The 17,514-nt window shown below is 39.9% G+C and overlaps 1 protein-coding gene across 2 annotated transcripts in view; it reads right to left on the minus strand.

Moving 5' to 3' along the window:
* Positions 1–17,514, minus strand: part of tspan18b (tetraspanin 18b) — a 62,686-nt gene that overhangs the window by 28,103 nt on the left and 17,069 nt on the right. For both annotated transcript variants that reach the window (XM_008411942.3, XM_081608281.1), the window contains exon 2: positions 606–694. In XM_008411942.3, coding sequence (XP_008410164.1) covers positions 606–608 — 3 coding nt within the window. In that variant the 5' untranslated portion in view covers positions 609–694. The remainder of the gene's footprint in view (positions 1–605; positions 695–17,514) is intronic.

A 17,514-nucleotide genomic window follows, 5' to 3' on the forward strand; every position in this document is an offset into this window, starting at 1 on the left:
AGAAGTAAACATTGAAAAGAGCAGTATTTTTTGTGTTTATATTATCAGCTAAATAATGCCAATAGATTTACATGCCTTAATGCATGTAGCATTTGCCTGTTATGTCTTACGGCTGTTAACAGCTGATCCATCCAGATCTGAACTCCCCTTTAACCTCTCAGTCTTTACATGTCTGCTGCTCCGCCATGCCTGGAATACTAATGTTGCAAATGTCAATGCAAATCAGAGCCCAACAATAAAGCAGCACAAGCCTGCTGTGATGGTTAAAGGACGAAAGCCTTTCTGTCTGTTTTGCAGCCGCAGCAGCAGCTCTCGCTCCGGCACTCTGCCTCCTGTCGTCGGTAACAATGGCTTTTCGCTTGTGCTGTCAGCATCTTGCTGAAAAGAGTCTGTCAACAAGCTCTTTCTGCTGTGATTCTCACTGATTTTACACGTGTGTGCAGAGGCTGGAATCCCTCTAGGCAGCAGCTATGCGTTACTGCAGAAATCCAAAGGGCACCAGTATGTTTGAAACACAAATATGTGTTGGAGATGAAAGTGGTGGATTTTTTTTTTTTTTTTTTTACGTCACATGCGCAGCATTTGAAGATGAAACTCAGCCATACCATGCGGATCCCTTTGTTGCTCGTCTTTGTTCAGGTGAAACTGATTGTGACTTGTCCTGCTTTTCTCCCCCAGCTCCTGTTTTCATGGGCTGTAGGACAGAAACACAAGACAAAAACAAAATAAACACGTTAGGACCGAGCCAATGAGGTGAATAAATAGCAAAGGAGTGGAAAGCAGAAATAAATGTGGCAATTCTTTCTTATAATCGATCTGAGCAAAATGAAAGTGGGAGAGAGAAAAAAAACCCACAGAAAGGAAAATTCTGGGCCACTTAAAATGACAGAGTTTGCATTTATTATGTATGAAGCTTTAGCCCTGAGCGCCGCTCTAATATAAGGCAGAAGTGCTTCATCTGTGTGAATACTTCACTTCTCACCAATGTTAATAGCATTAGAAGCAATAAAAGACAACTTTAATAGCAACAGTTCAGACTAATGTTGCGTCCAAATAAAAGGCTATTAACTGTTTCGCGGTAGTAAAGTAAGGTTAAGGTTAATTGTCCATTATTAGTAAACCCAGCACACAGCACTCTCCTCATACGGCTTCTGGCTTGACCTTGAGGAGCGTCTGAACTCATGCATTATTCACTTTCCTTCCTTAGCACACGTTGCTGACTTTAACTGTCAATGCAAGTGTCTCCAGCCATGTGTGTCTAATGAGCATAAACGCTTTAAACTTTTTCCTGTCTTTAAATTGCTTTTTTTTTTTTTTTTTTTTGCCACAACTGTCTTCCAGCTGAAAATAACGATACGGCAATGAGCGCCAATTAAACCGCTGCTCCTCCAGCCTTCTGTGTGCAAAAATAGTCGGCAGCCCGATTTTTTTGACTGACTACTCTTTGGAGCCGGTTTCAAAGCGCTGGCACTGACAAGCCGGTACCCAATAATGGAGAGCGCTGCCTGTCTTTCTGAAAGACACGACGCAGTTAGCTGGTACAACGAGCTGGCAGGGCATTTTCAGGACAGGAGGAGATCCCTGGAGTATTCCTGCTGATGGTGTTATTGTTTACATCCGGAAATTTTGCGCATGCGCACAACGCCAGAGGGCAAAAATATTATTCTCTGACATAGCCGCGCTTCCGCCTTAGAAAAGCTCCGCTAACTAAATAAAACCTGGCTGCTGGAGATGTTGGTATTATTAATTTATCGCAGTGAGACACAGAAAAGAGGACAATAACGCAGAAGAACCGTTAAAGAACAACTCAAAACCACTTTTTTTCTCGCTCTTTTTGTCGACTACGCTGGCGCAGATTAGTTGCCATAGCAACCGACAACAACGGCACTCTGAATATCAGGACTCAACACCGAAAACACTCAAACGCTTCACACAAAGAACAGAACATTAAGTCCGTCAGTTTTATATTTTAAGGCTTCATCTTTATTTTGCGATTATTAAAAAGTTAATGCTGTGGCAGATTAGCTTCCGCTGCTATTAGCTAAGCTAACATTGTGGTGGTTGGTTGGCTAACTTAAACAGCTGCTCTACTGATGATCTGTCAGAGTTGGTGTTTAGGTCGTCTTTTTAAAAATTTGTTATCTAAACCGAAACACACCGAATTCCACATCACATCTACATGATACAATTCTCAAAGTCAAGCTAGCCTAACTGAACTACTTCCCTCTTCCTCGCTATTTTTTTAATTAAAACTTTATCCTAACGTTATCTAGTAATCTTAGTGTTGACAATTAGTTGCAAAGCAGCACTGCGTCTCTTTTTCTTTTATATATCAGGCGTACATTTAGCATGTTATATTGACAACTAAAACCAATGCTAGTCATTGGTAGCCAGCAGCTTTTTGCCCTCCAGCAGGGAGATGCTCGCTTGACGTCACTCTCCAAGGGTTCATTTCCAGCTGACATCACATTCGGCAGGACACTAAACCCGAGCGACAGTGAAAGCATCACGTCCTCTCCTCCCGTGGAGAATATGTGACTGATTGCATCTGGAAGAGGCAATCAAAGCCAGAGTGACGAAGAGGGACACATTTCAGAAGTGGGGAGATGCACTGGAATGATACAGTCTCTTATCGTGGGAGCTTGAAAGCGCCCACGCTGAGAGAATCAATAACACCGGCTTCACACATGCAGGGAGGGTGAGGATGCACTCTGCACGCTGACAGTCATTTACAAAAAAACAACTGTCTTTAAATCACCATATGGCCCAGCTAACATATCCCCAGGTAGTGCAGTGCAGTAATCCCAGTGCCAGCTTGTTTCAGACTCTACAAAAGCAGCAGATGAGTAAGTAATCGTCATTATCTCGGTCTGTAATGGCACTGAGCCGCTGCGTGATCAGATTTTACCCTGAAGCCTGTTGCAGAGTTAGACTCTCTTGAACCCTCTGTTTAGGAGGACTATTAGCGGGTGGAGAGCAGCAGTGCGGAGGGTCCTGCAATATTTTCCCGGTTTCCATGGAAACCCCTTCATATGAAAGAGGAGCGCCGATGGGATGCGGCAGCCCTCATTGAATCGGTTATGGGGGTGCGAACGGAGATCGGCGCAGACGGCTGAGAAAGCACAACAATAGGACGGAGTCTCTGGGGGGGGAAAGGCCAGGCCGCCCGGGGCGCCAACAAAGGTTTCATCTACATCCACCCCAACCGCGTCGCTTCTGAACAAATCACTCTCGCCAATTTGCCAGTGACATTTAAGCTCAGGAGTATTGTGGGCGATTGAAACACCAAGGCAGGCAGTAATTGATTAGAGTCTGCTGATATTTCAGGTTCTGACAATAGTATTGCATCATTAGCATCTGTCTGTCAACGTGGTTAAAAGCAGGAGCTTCCGCATTTTTTTACTCCCAACAAATCTAGAAAATATTCTTTTATCGTCACAGTGGTGATTATATTCCATCAATAAGCAGACAGGATCAACCTTCTGTGTCATAATTACAGTGTGGCGTCTGAATACAGATTTTATTTGCTTAAAGCAGTTCTTATCTCGTTTCTCCACTGAAAACATTGGAAATTAAAATAATTCATCGTAGTTCCCACTACAACTCTCCCACCAAAATATGTGCAGCCCTCAAAATCCCATTAATTTTCATTATGCAGGGTTTCCCCCAGTGGTTGGGACCCAAAGGCAGTCATTCATCCAGCAGCCCACTCTGTTTTTGAGCTAAAAAATGTTCAAAGTTGACAGGAAATTTGAAAATATCACTTGATAATTATGTCTTATTGGAATATTAATAGCAGAACACCAAATATAAGCTCTAAAAATGCAAACTTAAAAAAAAAACTGAAATAAATAATCAATGCTTAGCCTGGTGAGGGCAGAACGAAAGCCTGGTGGCCAGGCCTATAAAACCCTATTATAATAAACTCACCCTAAGGAATGAAAACCCTATATTGTAGCTAAGCTAAAAGCATGAAGACAATAAAAACAGTTTCTCTGGCACAACCACCTGTTTGACATCTTGGAAGTGATTGAGAGCCGGTAAGTAAATTGTTGAGCTGCATTTTTTGCTTGTTTTTATAAGTATCATGTTTGCTGCTGATCTCCTTTAACAAGCGTGAAGGTCAGGGATGCATGCTGATGTGTGCAGGAATCAGGGGGTTGCAGCTGACTAAAACGAGAAAAAATTTGAGCAATTTTGGCGAGAAGAATAAGGATTATTCATTTTAAAGAATCTGTGTAGACATATAGGTTTTGTCATGAAATGTATTGAGGTTTTTCCATGATTTTAAATGGAGAAACAGGACTTTCTCTTAGTGAAAGGAAAAACTGATTTGGTCACTTAGAAATATTTCATATTAAAAGTAGTAAATGATATTAAAAACATACTTTTGAAGGCAGAATGTTGAAGCAGCTACTCAACAGACCTTGAGGTAAGTGATGTGTTTTTATGTTATGTTTTAATGCTTATCTAACTCCAACTGGTGCTTATCTACAAGATGTTTTCTGGGAACAAAGCTCTAAAATCTCCTCCAGGTCACTAAAACACTGCAACATAAACTATTTAAAAGAGAAAGAGGATTGTTCACCTTATAATCAGCCTGACCAAAGAGTAACAGACACTCTGTGAAACAACTATTAAACTACGACAGTATTTCAAAATAAAAGTCTCAAAAATAGATGCAAACTTGTAGCACTCACTTTAAGAGCCTGGGCGCCATACTACTGGCTCAAAACAGAAATTATAAAGTCCTCCATGATTTTTGTTTGACTGGGAATGTGATTGCGACTTCACATCTCCATGCTAAAGGCTAAAAGATGTCCCACACTTCACCCAAAACCGACGGGATCGATCACGTGGTAGAGGGAAGTTCGTATTCACACACATTTTTCACACTCACGGTGAGACATTTCACGATCTTTGTAGGCATTTTATGAAGAATTATACAAATTTAATTCCTCACCACATCTGATAAATGCTCCCCAAAGGTATTCATGTCGACTGGTTTACAAAGAGGTTGAAGCCAAGGGTCAAAAGCCGCCAGTGACACCGCCATCTGGTGGCCTGGCATGACAACTACAGCTGACTATGTCAGTGAGTAGTCATCCACATCCACCCCAACGGTGTCGCCTCTGAACAAATTACTCTCGCCAATTTGCCAATGACATTTAAGCTCATTGGCAAATTTTTATGCTTCAAGTAAAATATGAGAGAGCCATAAGCAAACATGAATACTATAAAGTTATTTTTTTATACCACCTGAAATTTCCTTCAGAAGTACAAGAAACATTTCTGCTGCTGAGTGTAGTAAGTTATAAAATGTTACATTGTAATGTTTAAACCGTATTCCGACTTTTTCTGTATATCTTATGACTGAACCCAAAACTTCACTCTGATTTAAGCACAGAGGTTTTTCTTGAAAGTTTCATTAGTCTCATCAGTCGAAGTTATTTAAAATAAATTCTTGAAGGCAGAAGGAACAACACAGCACTGTAATCACTAAGTAAGACAGCCAGATCCCTCCAAAGATTAACAACATCGTGACAAGGAGAAAATCAATTCGGCTTCAGATAGAGCTTTTCATTTGTGGCCAGTCATCATTACTTTCAGACCATCCAATTTCCTAAACTGTCAGCTGCAGGTATAACATCAGTTAATAAAAGCAGATAAAAAAAAACATGCTTACTTAAAGATGGATATATTTCCAGTTGACCCAGTATTCTGCCACTACGTCTTTATATCAGCTGCCACCTAACAAACCGTTTCCACTAAGAAATTCTCCACCAGACATTTATAACATCGGTTTTTTTTAGCAAAAAGAATGAAGTTAATTTAAATCCGTGTGCCCATTCGTAGTGGCTGTATTTTCTCTTGGTCTCACTCTGATCAGGCAGGAAGCTTTGTCGGAAATGTCAAAGGTCACACAACAGCAGGTAGTTTGGTCAGTTCTCTTCCTCTGAGGACAGGAAGTGGAAAAGAACCAGGCAGGAAGTGATGGATCTTTGGTCAGGAATCAGCTTCTCTCTAGTCAAAAACAAACCTCTTAAATTTTTCCACTTTGCATCCATGGATTTCTTTTTATGGTTATTCAAGGTTGAATAGTTCTAGCCTGGAAAAATGTGTTGGAAATTAGGCTACGTCTCATCTATTTAATAAACTCGACATTGTTTGCACACAAGGCAAAGTTGTGTGTAACTTTGCCTTGTGCTGCAATTTGAAGCCTCAAATTGCAGCATTAAGTTAAAACTCACAATTCAAGATTAATGAACTTGAAAAACAAAGTTTAGACAACTTGTCTCTTGTTGTTAAATCAAATTCATGAACTTTATTTTCTGAGTTAAAACCAAAACAATTTTCTTGTGACTTAAATTGTATTTTCAAGGCAGCAGATGGACTTTCATTTTCAAGTTAAACCACCTGTAAATGTTTTACAGTGCTCAGTGAAATCTTATTAAACACCCCAACAAAGAAACGAGTCTGTAGCCATTTTTCTTCGGTCTGGTCTCACCAACCCCCAGCAGTTCATATCCATCCAACTGCTGTATTATAGAAATGGGAAAAATGGCAATGCCGGCAGCTATATATCTCCTGAATGTCCGCTTTAATGAGGGCAATGCTGAGGCAGAATTATCGCCCAACTCCATCTGGATTTATTGATCCAACAGTGTAAGTCAGCCACAGGAGATAAAGATAAACTACCACAATGGAGAAACAATCCCCACACTGATCAGAGGGCACCACACTGATAATCACTCATTCTTCCCTCTCTGGCCACCGCTCCCCACTGTTTTCTTTGTTCTTGGCTCCACTGCAGACTCTGGGGGGTTCCACACAAATAGCATACAGAATCACTTCAGCTAAAAGGTGGAAGTTGGACTCGTTAAGCAGTTTCCATTGTTTCCCAGGCATTAATCATATTGGGCTGAATGAAAAGTTGAGGAGGATGTGTTGTGAGTTAGGTATTGTGATGCAAATGAAAGACGTCGTCGTGTCGACCCCTTTGTGGTGAACGTTGACCAGATCACTTGTCTGGCTGGCAGGTTCGTCATGCAGCAGATTGTCTCTCACCTCTGCAAAAGATGCCTTCATTAAAGCCCAGCACTCAGAGAAGATATGGGCGATAAATCAGTTTGATCGACTCATTGAATCTTTGGTTTTTCAATGTTTTATTTTTGGAAAATCTGGATTTTTTTCCCCCTCCACCAATTCACTCCTTGCGTTTCCATTGTTCCGCCATCTTGTTTGACAAGCGTTTCTTATTCAGGTCAAAGCTACGACAAAACCTAATACAGACGTGGCAACATGAAAATAAAATATCGCCAGAAGAAAGTTCTGATATTAGAAGAATGAAGAAGTAATTTTATGAAAACTCCAACACACACACACACACACACACACACACACACACACACACACACACACACACACACACACACACACACACACACACACACACACACACACACACACACACACACACACAAAAAACTAATTATCCAAGCTATTTTCATATCAACTTTAAGATGGTCTGGTACATTTTTATCTAATGTTATGACTCATAATTAAAGAGAAATTCCTGTAGTCTGGCCCTGACTCTTCATCATACAACTCACAGAAGTGAAGGGTAAAATAAAAACACATTTCGAAAATATTTTCTGTCATTTGTAATTTATTTTCTGAAAAGAAAGAGAAAAAATATCCAGTGAATTTAGAAATCAGCTCTGGTTTGATCCACACTCAGAGTCTTGTAAATATGTTCACCAACATCTCTTCACTGCAAAAACACAAAATCTCACCAAGTATTTTTGGTTAGTTTATAGTGTAAATATCATACAATGCTTGAAATAAGACTAAACTAACTTACAAGTAACTTTTCAGCCAGATATAGGAGCTTGTTTTAAGTACAATTCCTTATTTACTGGCAGATTATTTCACTTTGTCGTTGCCTAGCAACCCCAGCCAAGCCCAGGACGTCGCCTAGCAACCAAGAACTAGTTCCACTGGCAGATTATTTCACTTATAACAAGACATTTTTCCAATTTTTCCCAAATATGGGAAATATTTTACCCCTATTGGCAGTGAAATAATCTGCTAATGGAACTAATACATTTTCATGAATATCAAGAAATTACTGACATAAAACAAGTTCAGATTTCTTACTGAAAAGTTACTTGTATGTTAGCTTGGTCTTATTTCAATTGTACTAGGATATTTGCACAACACACTAGACCAATATTATTTGGTAAACTTTGTGCTTTTGCAGTGTTGTGACAACTTGATGAAGCTCAGCAACCAAGCAACCTTCTGTTAATAACTTTGGCTGTGGCCTCATGTAGCATCACACCTTCAGCCAACTTCCCAGGCCCGTAAGATTCGCCCCGAGTCTCTGAAGAGCTCGGCGCCCCGGGGGCATCACAATGCCGCTTTGAAGTCAGGCGATTAAAGAGGAAAGACCTGTCGAATAGGGATGATGGGGTTAAGATCGGGAGAGGAGGAGGATCAACGTGAGGGACAGGAAAGGCTGTGAATACCAAGCGCTTCGAACCCGAGGGACGCAATTAAGAGCAAGGCCTTTTTTAGCGAGGGTTACGAAAACACAGCGAGGATATCAGCGCCGCGGCCTTCCGAGCCAAGGTAAGAGTTCATTACTACACACACAGTGGGGGCTGTTAAACCTGGTTTGTTCCCTCCCGCCCCTGCAAACACGCCCCGCAAGCTGTCCAACAGACACACGATAACAATTTTCATCTCTGTCAAATCCTGAAGCCAGGAAAGATTGAGCGCTGCCGGCGAAGAGCTCAGAGAGATTCAGCGGGGATAAAGATCCCATCCGGCCTGTCTGCATCTCAAACACAACAAAATGTTTTGTATTCTGCAATAATAGGCAAATAAAGAGAGAAAATGTTGTGATATGTTCCTGAAAATAAGAAAACTCTCCACCTAAAAACACCCTTTGAAATGATAAGTGCTTTTTAACATACAAAAATATAGGAAAACTGTTCAATTCGACCCGCCGCAGTCAGTACTGTGCACTGTAAAACATTTGAAGGTGGTTTAACATGAAAATAAAAATCCACCTGCTGCCTTGAAAATGCAACTTAAGTCAACAAGAAATTTGTTTTGATTTTAAATCCGAAATTAAAAGTTTATGAGTTAAAACATAAACAGAAAAGATGTAGACAAATAATTTTATTCTTGGTTAGGTTTTCTCTGTCCTACTGATTGCTTGTTTTCTTGTTTTTAAAAACCTGCTTGAAATAAAAACATCAAAATCAAACAAAACTATCAAAATGTCTGAAATCAGAGTTGTCTGAATACCTGCCAGGCTGACAGACTTTTAGGTTTTGTAGATAATGTCAAAATGATGCATTTATAAAAAATAGCTGCCAGAATAATCAGCCATTTTCAACTCAGATATGAATACGCTTCCTGTTGATTCCAGAAAATTACCTCTTACACAAGTGATGATTGTATGAAGAGATTTAGCTCAAACCAGCAGCCATTAAATCCAAAAATACCGACATGGCTAACTATGGGACATTTTTCCAAACACATCAGATGTAGAGATATGTGGTCTGCGCTATTCTGTAAGCCATGCCAGCCACTTAAACATGTGTTAAGAACACATCTGGTAACAATTTCTAGCTCTCATTTAAATGATGCTAAAATACCATAGAGCGGTTGGGTTTCCTGTACAGTTGCTGAAATCAGATTGCTTAGAAAAAAAGGAACATTGTAGCATTAAATTTTAAGGAGAAACATTTTAGCAGGAAATAAAGTGTTCTTTGTCTGCAACATAAACTGCAAAACAACTGTTATGTCAGCACACAACCTACAAAGCTGCTTGGAGTGCTGGCAACAATAAACAGTGGAGTGGTGAACATAAGAAGTGGAAACAGACAATTAGCAAAATGCCACCAGATTAAAGCTATTTTTTATTATTAAGAACTACTAAAAGCCATCGAGTCTGGGCTCCTGCACGCGTTTCTCTGAAATGTTTATGGGCTGAACAACACGAGCCAAAGCTCTGATGTTTGATTTGTTTTTATATTGCCGAGGCTCCAAGGCCACTTTCCAACAGACTGTATATTAAATAATAGTGCATGAAGGGAATGAATGGGGAGTATAAAATATAAATCCTGACACAAAGGACTCAACATTAAAAAAGGAATAAAGATAGTTGGACGGCTGCCTGGTGGTTACAGAATGAGTCCGGCCCAAATTGCAGGCTCAGGTCCAAATCCTAATGGTTTACATTCTGAGTTTGTTGCCACGAACATCCAGCAGTGATGCAACGATGTTCACAAATCCCTCTGAAATCAGCTGGTTAGCAACGACTCACAGCTGTGGCTGACAGAAACGCAAAACAAGTTTACATCATATCCATCCTAAAAACGCCCAAAAACACAAGAACTTCAGAACAGCGGCTGAAGCTATAACTGGCTGCCATCACAAGAAAACAGTGTTAGGTCCTTGAACAGGTCAGGATAGGTTCATACAAAACATATTACATGTTTTGCACAAGATCATTCTTAGGCTACGTTCACTCTGCGGTCATAAATTACCCAAATCCAACTTTTTTTCTTCCTTTTTTTTTGGTGTTGTCGTTCACATTTCCAAATATATGCGACTTGCATGTGATCACCAGTGAGAACTGCAAACGACCTGAAGTGTCTCGCATGCGCAGTAGAGGGCGCAACAACGTCACAAGTAGTGAGCGTGCATGAAGAAGAAGAAGTGCTCAGTGTTTATGGAAATAAACGTGGATGCTAACGCTGGAGCATATCTTACGATTCCGAAGTTGTTGTCCAACTAGAGCCAACACATCAACAACTTTATCCTTGTTATCGTCCGCCATTGTTGTTTTTCTTCCCGCTTGCGCCCATCAGGACGCAGAATACCGATGACGTTCTGGACGGATGAACGCGACCTGGACGTTCGGGTCACATAAAGATCAGACACGTATCGGATGTCCAAGTGGTTTGTTCGTATTTGAAAAAAGTCCGATCTGTGTTGTTCCGACTGTCATGAAAAGATCCGACACAGGTTGGATTAAGGTGAAAATATCGGAATTGGGTCACTTCAGACTGTAGTGTGAACGCAGCCTCAGATGCTCTCTCTCTCCTCTCCCAAACCAAACAGCAACCAATGTGTTAAAAGTTGACTTACATCAGCCGACATCAGTGTTAACGCCGATATATACTTGGTCTCTCACTCAGCTCAGTGATGTAGCAGTGCTTAGCATTTGTTTAGAGGAAGTTTTACATGCAACATTCTTCAACCCCTAGACTGGAAGGGGAACAAAGACGAGGAAATGTTAACATTTCTGGTCAAAATATACATTTTGGTCTCCAAAGTTTTTAAAACAGATTTCCATAATCTTGATCTCTAAGAACTATTTGCGTGTTTACGTCTTGATGGTTTCCAAGAACATGCCAAGGCAACAACATGTGGAAACTTTATGTTGCTGAGCAGTAATTAAGCTCTACTGAAAATCTTCAATCAATGCTAGGAGGAAAGCCGGTACACAAACACCGCAGATGCTTCACAGAAAATCAAACTGCACAGAAGAGCGCCTCGCTGAGTGCAGCAAGGTGTTTGACTGTGTGGATTTATCCTGCGGCAGCACAGGAGCAGCAGAGCAGGAGTCCCACTGGGTTACAAGAGCCAGCAGCTCTGCATCTGGATCATTTCCTCGGCACAAAGACGCCACACTGGGACCTCCTCCTAAAGCTGCACATTTCATAAAAACCCCAAATCCCCCAGAATCTGCAATCCCCGTCAGATGATGCAGCAGCTTGCAAACAGTCAAATTACAGACTAAGTATGTAAATATCATTTTTTCCACTGTAAAACATTTATAGGTGGTTTAAGTTGAAAATGAAAGTCCACCTGCTGCCCTGAAAATGCAATTTAAGTCACGAGAAAATAGTTGTGGTTTAAACTCAGAAATTAAAGTTCATGGAGTTGATTTAACAACAAGAAACAAGTTGTATAAACATTGTTTTTTAACTTCATTCATCTTGAATTGTGAGTTTTAACTTAAAGCTGCAATTTAAACCAAATAATTATTTCACAATATGCAAGAAAAAAGACACTGCCCTCACCTGGTTAAACAACCACATTTCTATATTATTTTACTCACAATATCAAGTGAAAATAAATGTTTATTTTACTTTTGAATACTTTAAATAAACGGATTATTTGATTTGACTGAAAATATAATATCTAAGCTCACAATGGTTATACTTTCATGAAGACAATTGACTGAACTGGATTGAAGTTGGCTGAATACAAAAGCAAGCACACTACTTTGTGTTGGTTCATCATAAAATGTAGTAAAATGTGAAAAAGTTCACAGGCTGCAGGTTAAACTTAACAGAAAAGGAGAACTAAATGAATGCTTTTTTTTTGTCCCTTACCCTGTGAAATATATGTACAATAACGGCCAAAAATTCAATAGCATGCTTCAGCGGCACGAGGGAATAAACTGGATTCATCACTTGGGCAGCGTGTGAAAGGATGTGGAGAGGAAGAAAAACAAATTCTGGACAAAGACGAACTCTAAAGTGTGAAAGCATGAACTCTGCTCAGTCCAAAACCTCAGGATGCACTCCTTTCCTCTACCACCAAGCTCTGCGCTGGAGAAAGAGTTGAAAGATTTTCTTTGACGAGATATCCTGCCTCTAGTTAGTCCCCAGAGCGAGCCAGGAAGACACTGAAATGTAGAAAAGAAAAAAATGGAGGAGCGAGGGGAAGGCGGGGGTTTTAATCTTGTGAAAATGCAGGAGCACTTTAAGAAACATTTGTTCAAACAGCCAAGGGAGCCGCAAGCAAGGAGACGTCAGGAGAAATCAGGCTTGGCTCGACACAAAAAGCTCTCAGAGAAATGAGATTTAATCTGCAGAGCTTAGAACGTATTAGCTGCATGTAAACAGTCGGTGCCGGCTGTGAGAAAGTTCACTTCCTCAGCTGTGCCGCCTGAAAAACACAATGCATAAAACATCAGGGGTTAAATGGGAATCTGAAGTGCGTGGACGTGGGGGCGTTGCGGTTTTAAATTGAAATGGATGGGCCGCGTTTGTGTGTGGATGCAAAAATGTGACATCATCCGGAGGATGTAAGGAAAGTGGCTGACAAAACCTTCTGGTTTGGTCACCAATTGCAGCCGATTTACAGCGCCGCCATTTGTGTTTGAGTTTTTATTGTTGCTGTTGGTGCGCACAGTCGGCTCAGAAACCACAGAAACCCACAGACAGTCCGTTTGCAGAGGAGGAAATACTTTCACAGATTAACACGATTATGCAAATCTAACAACAAGATGACCTCTAAAAATATCATGGACTCAGTGAGGGATGACCAACAAACACACAAACATGTTGCAAAAGGTTTGGACACCCTGGTTTGAGATGCGTTCGGTGCTTTTTAAAGGGACTATCAGCAGTTTTTGGGTTGTTGGGATCCACACTAGTCCACTGTAGCAGTTTGAAAACCTCAACAGAATATTTACAAATTGATAAATGTATCGTTTTGTTGTGCTGATTAAAAAGTTTTATGAGATTAATAATGATTAATCACTGCAAAAACACTAAATCTTACCAAGTATTTGTGAACTTTCTAGTGCAAATGTCTGAGCACAGCTGAAATAAGACAAAACTGACTGACAAGCAACTTTTCAGCAAAATACAGGAGCTTGTTTTAAGTTAAACATCCATTAATTTTGATTAAAAAGTTCCATTGGCTAATCTGGCAGTGAAACGTGTACTTTTTAATCAATATTGATTAAAAAAAAGCTCCCATTTGGTACTGAAAAGTTACTTGTAAGTTAGTTTTGTTCTAGTAGAGATATTTGCTCTAGAAACTGGACCAAAATATTTGATAGGTTTTTGTGTTTTTGCAAGTTTGAAATGTAAAATACACACTAAAAAAAATACATCTCAAAAAGATGATTTTAAACTCCAAGAAGAGAATGAGTGAAAATGCAGTGATTTAAATCCAACCTAATGATAAGATATAATATGAGAAGGCAACAAAGTCAGTTGAAATACACTGTAAAACATTAGAGCCACATTTAGTTGTGTCTACTATCTTTTACTCTTTAAGTCAAATAAATTTATCCAGTTTTAGATTTTGAACCTAAATGTGAGTTTGTGAAAGATAAACTTGCAGCAGCAGTAAGTTGTGTTAACTTTTTATTCATTTATTCAAACCTCCAAGAATTGAATAAACTGAGTTTTTAGGTTTGCACTTAAAAAACTGAAAGAAGAGAAAGACAGGAGTGGGAACTATTGTCAACTTGATATTGTGAGTAAAATAGTAGAGAAACGACTTGACAGTTCTTTTCTTGCATGTTGTGAAATAATTATTTGGTTTAAATTGCAACATTAAGTTAAAACTCACAATTCCAGATTAATGAAGGTAAAAACAATACTTAGACAACTTGTCTCTTGTTGTTAAATCAACTTCATGAACTTTAATTTCTGAGTTGAAACCAAAACTATTTTCTTGTTGATTTAAATTGCATTTTCAAGGCAGCAGGTGGACTTTCATTGTCAACTTAAACCACCTGTAAATGTTTTACAGTGTAGAAATATTCTCCCAATCTACTGTAAATCAAACTGTCACCCTCTGTGGTGCTTTCCTGCTTTCCTAATTGTTTAATTTAAAGGTGATCATATTCCCAGCATTACCATCTTAACGGTTGCCATGGGAACAAGATCAAGCTGTAAACATCTGGAGGTAAAAGGCGATTATGTGAATTAAAGGTTTAGGAAATTGCTACACTCTCCTAGTAAGCAAACGGGTAATATCGGTTTACCAACAACCCGTGGCTAAAGTGGGGATGAGTTGTCAGATCACGTTGTCATAGAAACAAGTAAAAAAAAAAAGGGCATCTTTCTGAGGAGAAGCTGGTTGGCAGCGAGAGAAGAGAGCTGTGAGGATCCACACCTGCATCTTCCTCCCAGCCACCCGTCACTCAGCTGTCAGCCGTTTAAATAAATAAATAAATAAAAAAGGAGACCGTCTGGCGGTGAACTGAGGGGTGGGAGTGTTTTTATTTGTTGAAGGGCACAAGTATGGTTTATGAAACTGGGTAAAAATAATTATTAATTTTTAAAAAGTTCTCATTTACAGCTGCAGAATATTTCTTTAGTCACATAGTTTAAAGAAACGTATAAAAATGGAGCGTGTTAACACAGCTGCTCAATGATTTGAACGACTATTTTCACAGGAAAATCACCAGCAAGGCAAAACAAATCTCAAAAATATCAAGGACAAACAGCGTTCTAACATTTTTACACATAATAATCTGAAAAAAGGGTGAAATCGATTTGTTTTCATCCGTCTTAAATCTTTTATATCTGCAAATCCTGCAGGATTCATCCATCAGCTCCGACCATCTAAAGGTTGAAAATGTTCATCAATCTTCTCAAAACAACTCAAGCTTTATCAGATTAGACAGAGGACATCTTGACCGCCATTTTAACCTTTGGCACATATTCTCAGGTGGATTTAGACCTGGACTTTGACTAGGCCGCTAAGAATAAATTCACACCAATCAAACCCTAGTTTGTTTTCCTCCAAAGCCCGGTTCGTTTGGGGAGGTGTGAATCCCTAATCAAACTCTGATGCAGTTCGAATGCATATGTGAAAGCCAACCAAATACCGCTCCAAAAGCAGAAGCGAATTACACCACATTGCATTCTGGGTAAATGCAATCAAAAGGAATGCATGAGTTTAGCGCTAGCGGGAGAAACGGCTCACTGTCTTTTGTCAAAGATAAAGTAGAAATCCTATAAAACCTGACCATTCTCCATTTCTGACTAAACTTCATGAACGAGGAAGTCGCGCTCAGAGGCTTTTGTGTCGTTTTCTTCAGTGCAGCGCCACCACAGGCCAGGAGGGGAACCTCAAAAAATCTTGTTAAAATAAATACGATTTGGTGTTGGTGTGAAAAAAAAATGTACAAAAGTGGATTATGGCCACTTTTTTTTTTCTGAGGAAAACAAGGACTTTTTCTCAGAATTCTGAGATTTTCTTCAGAATCCTGACTTTTTTTTTTTTTTTTTAGAATTCTAACTTTAATCTCAGAATTCTGACTTTTTATAAAATTCTGACATTTTTGTTAGAATTTTCACTTTTCTCAGAATTCTGACTTTAATCTCAGAATTCTAAATTTTTTTTTTAGAATTTTAATTTTTTTACTCAGAATTCTGACTTTTAATATATATATATATAAAAAAAAAATTAAAGTCAGAATAATTATTTCGTCAGTGATCCTAACCGCCTCGCGTACCACATGTGAAAAGTTCAAGCAGATCCGCGTTACAGCATCTCCTGATGTCGTGAGGTGCGTGCAGGGGGCTCGGCCCTGAGGACCTCCCTGACAAACTGAACAAATGCTGAGAGCCGCTGGAGCAAACGCACTTCTTCTTAAACAGATATTTAAAGAGGAAAGTCTGTGTTTCACGAGACGGGGACAGCAACACTGTGGGAATCAACAGGCTGAGGCTAGCGGGTCACGCTGAATCACTTTCTCCCTGAGAACGTTGTGCCTCCAGCTCAGAGCTGTGGGAAAAGGGAGTTTATACAATTACATCACATTGATTTACGGGGGCCAGAGAAACGATGGGGAGAGGATGAAAACCGAGCTGCTTGGAGCGGCTCCAAAATGAAGTCCCTACAGAAACACAAGTCGATAGATTCAGGCCACAAAACATGACGGATCCGAGGCAGTTTGGGGGTCAGAGATGATTCGGCATACGACGATGAGAAAACGGTCTAAAAAGGTGCCTTTAGGATTTAAAACAAGAGGAAAAAGGCGTGTAATAGACTAGAATAAACACAGGATCGTCTCTGCTGATTTACTTGAAGTCGTCTCAGCAGAAATGATGACAGTTCTTGCCTGAGCAGATCCTGCTGATGCCAACTTTAGTAATTATTGGGCCGGTGATGAAACTGTGAGCAACGCTCCAAAAGGTTGAGCTGCAGCTTTACTGGGGGGTAAACAATTCAATCAGCCTCACCACAAACATAAAGTCAAAAATAAACAGCCCGTGTAGCGCTGCACGCCTGTAAAACAAAGCTGGGATTTTCATGATGAAGGTTTAAGTCTGACCTGGCGTATTGTTTAGGGCTGCTTGTAAAGCTTCAGCCCCAAAAGGCTTCCATCCAGACCGTTTTATGCATCTACTGAGAAGCTATTATGTAGGAGAGCATTACTCTAATGCAGCGGGTGTTTTACTGATGTCAGAGGAAGGGAAAACAGACGGATTACCATAAAGACAAAAGCAAAAATTAAATTGATCCCGCAGAACTGTATTCACATGCAGAGGCAACAAAAACCAACACGACTTTTGGCATTTGAAAATAAATTGCTTTTCCAAGTCGACAATCGCAAGTGGAAAAAAAAAACTAAACAAAAACAAAAACATTCTTGGTCTCAGACATCAAAAACTATTTATATTTTCCCAGAAGAAATGCAGCTTTTCCACAACTCTACACATATTTAGA

This window comes from Poecilia reticulata, chromosome 6 (genome assembly GCF_904066995.2).
Source record: "Poecilia reticulata chromosome 6, P_reticulata-male-v2, whole genome shotgun sequence".
Classification (NCBI taxonomy): domain Eukaryota; kingdom Metazoa; phylum Chordata; class Actinopteri; order Cyprinodontiformes; family Poeciliidae; genus Poecilia; species Poecilia reticulata.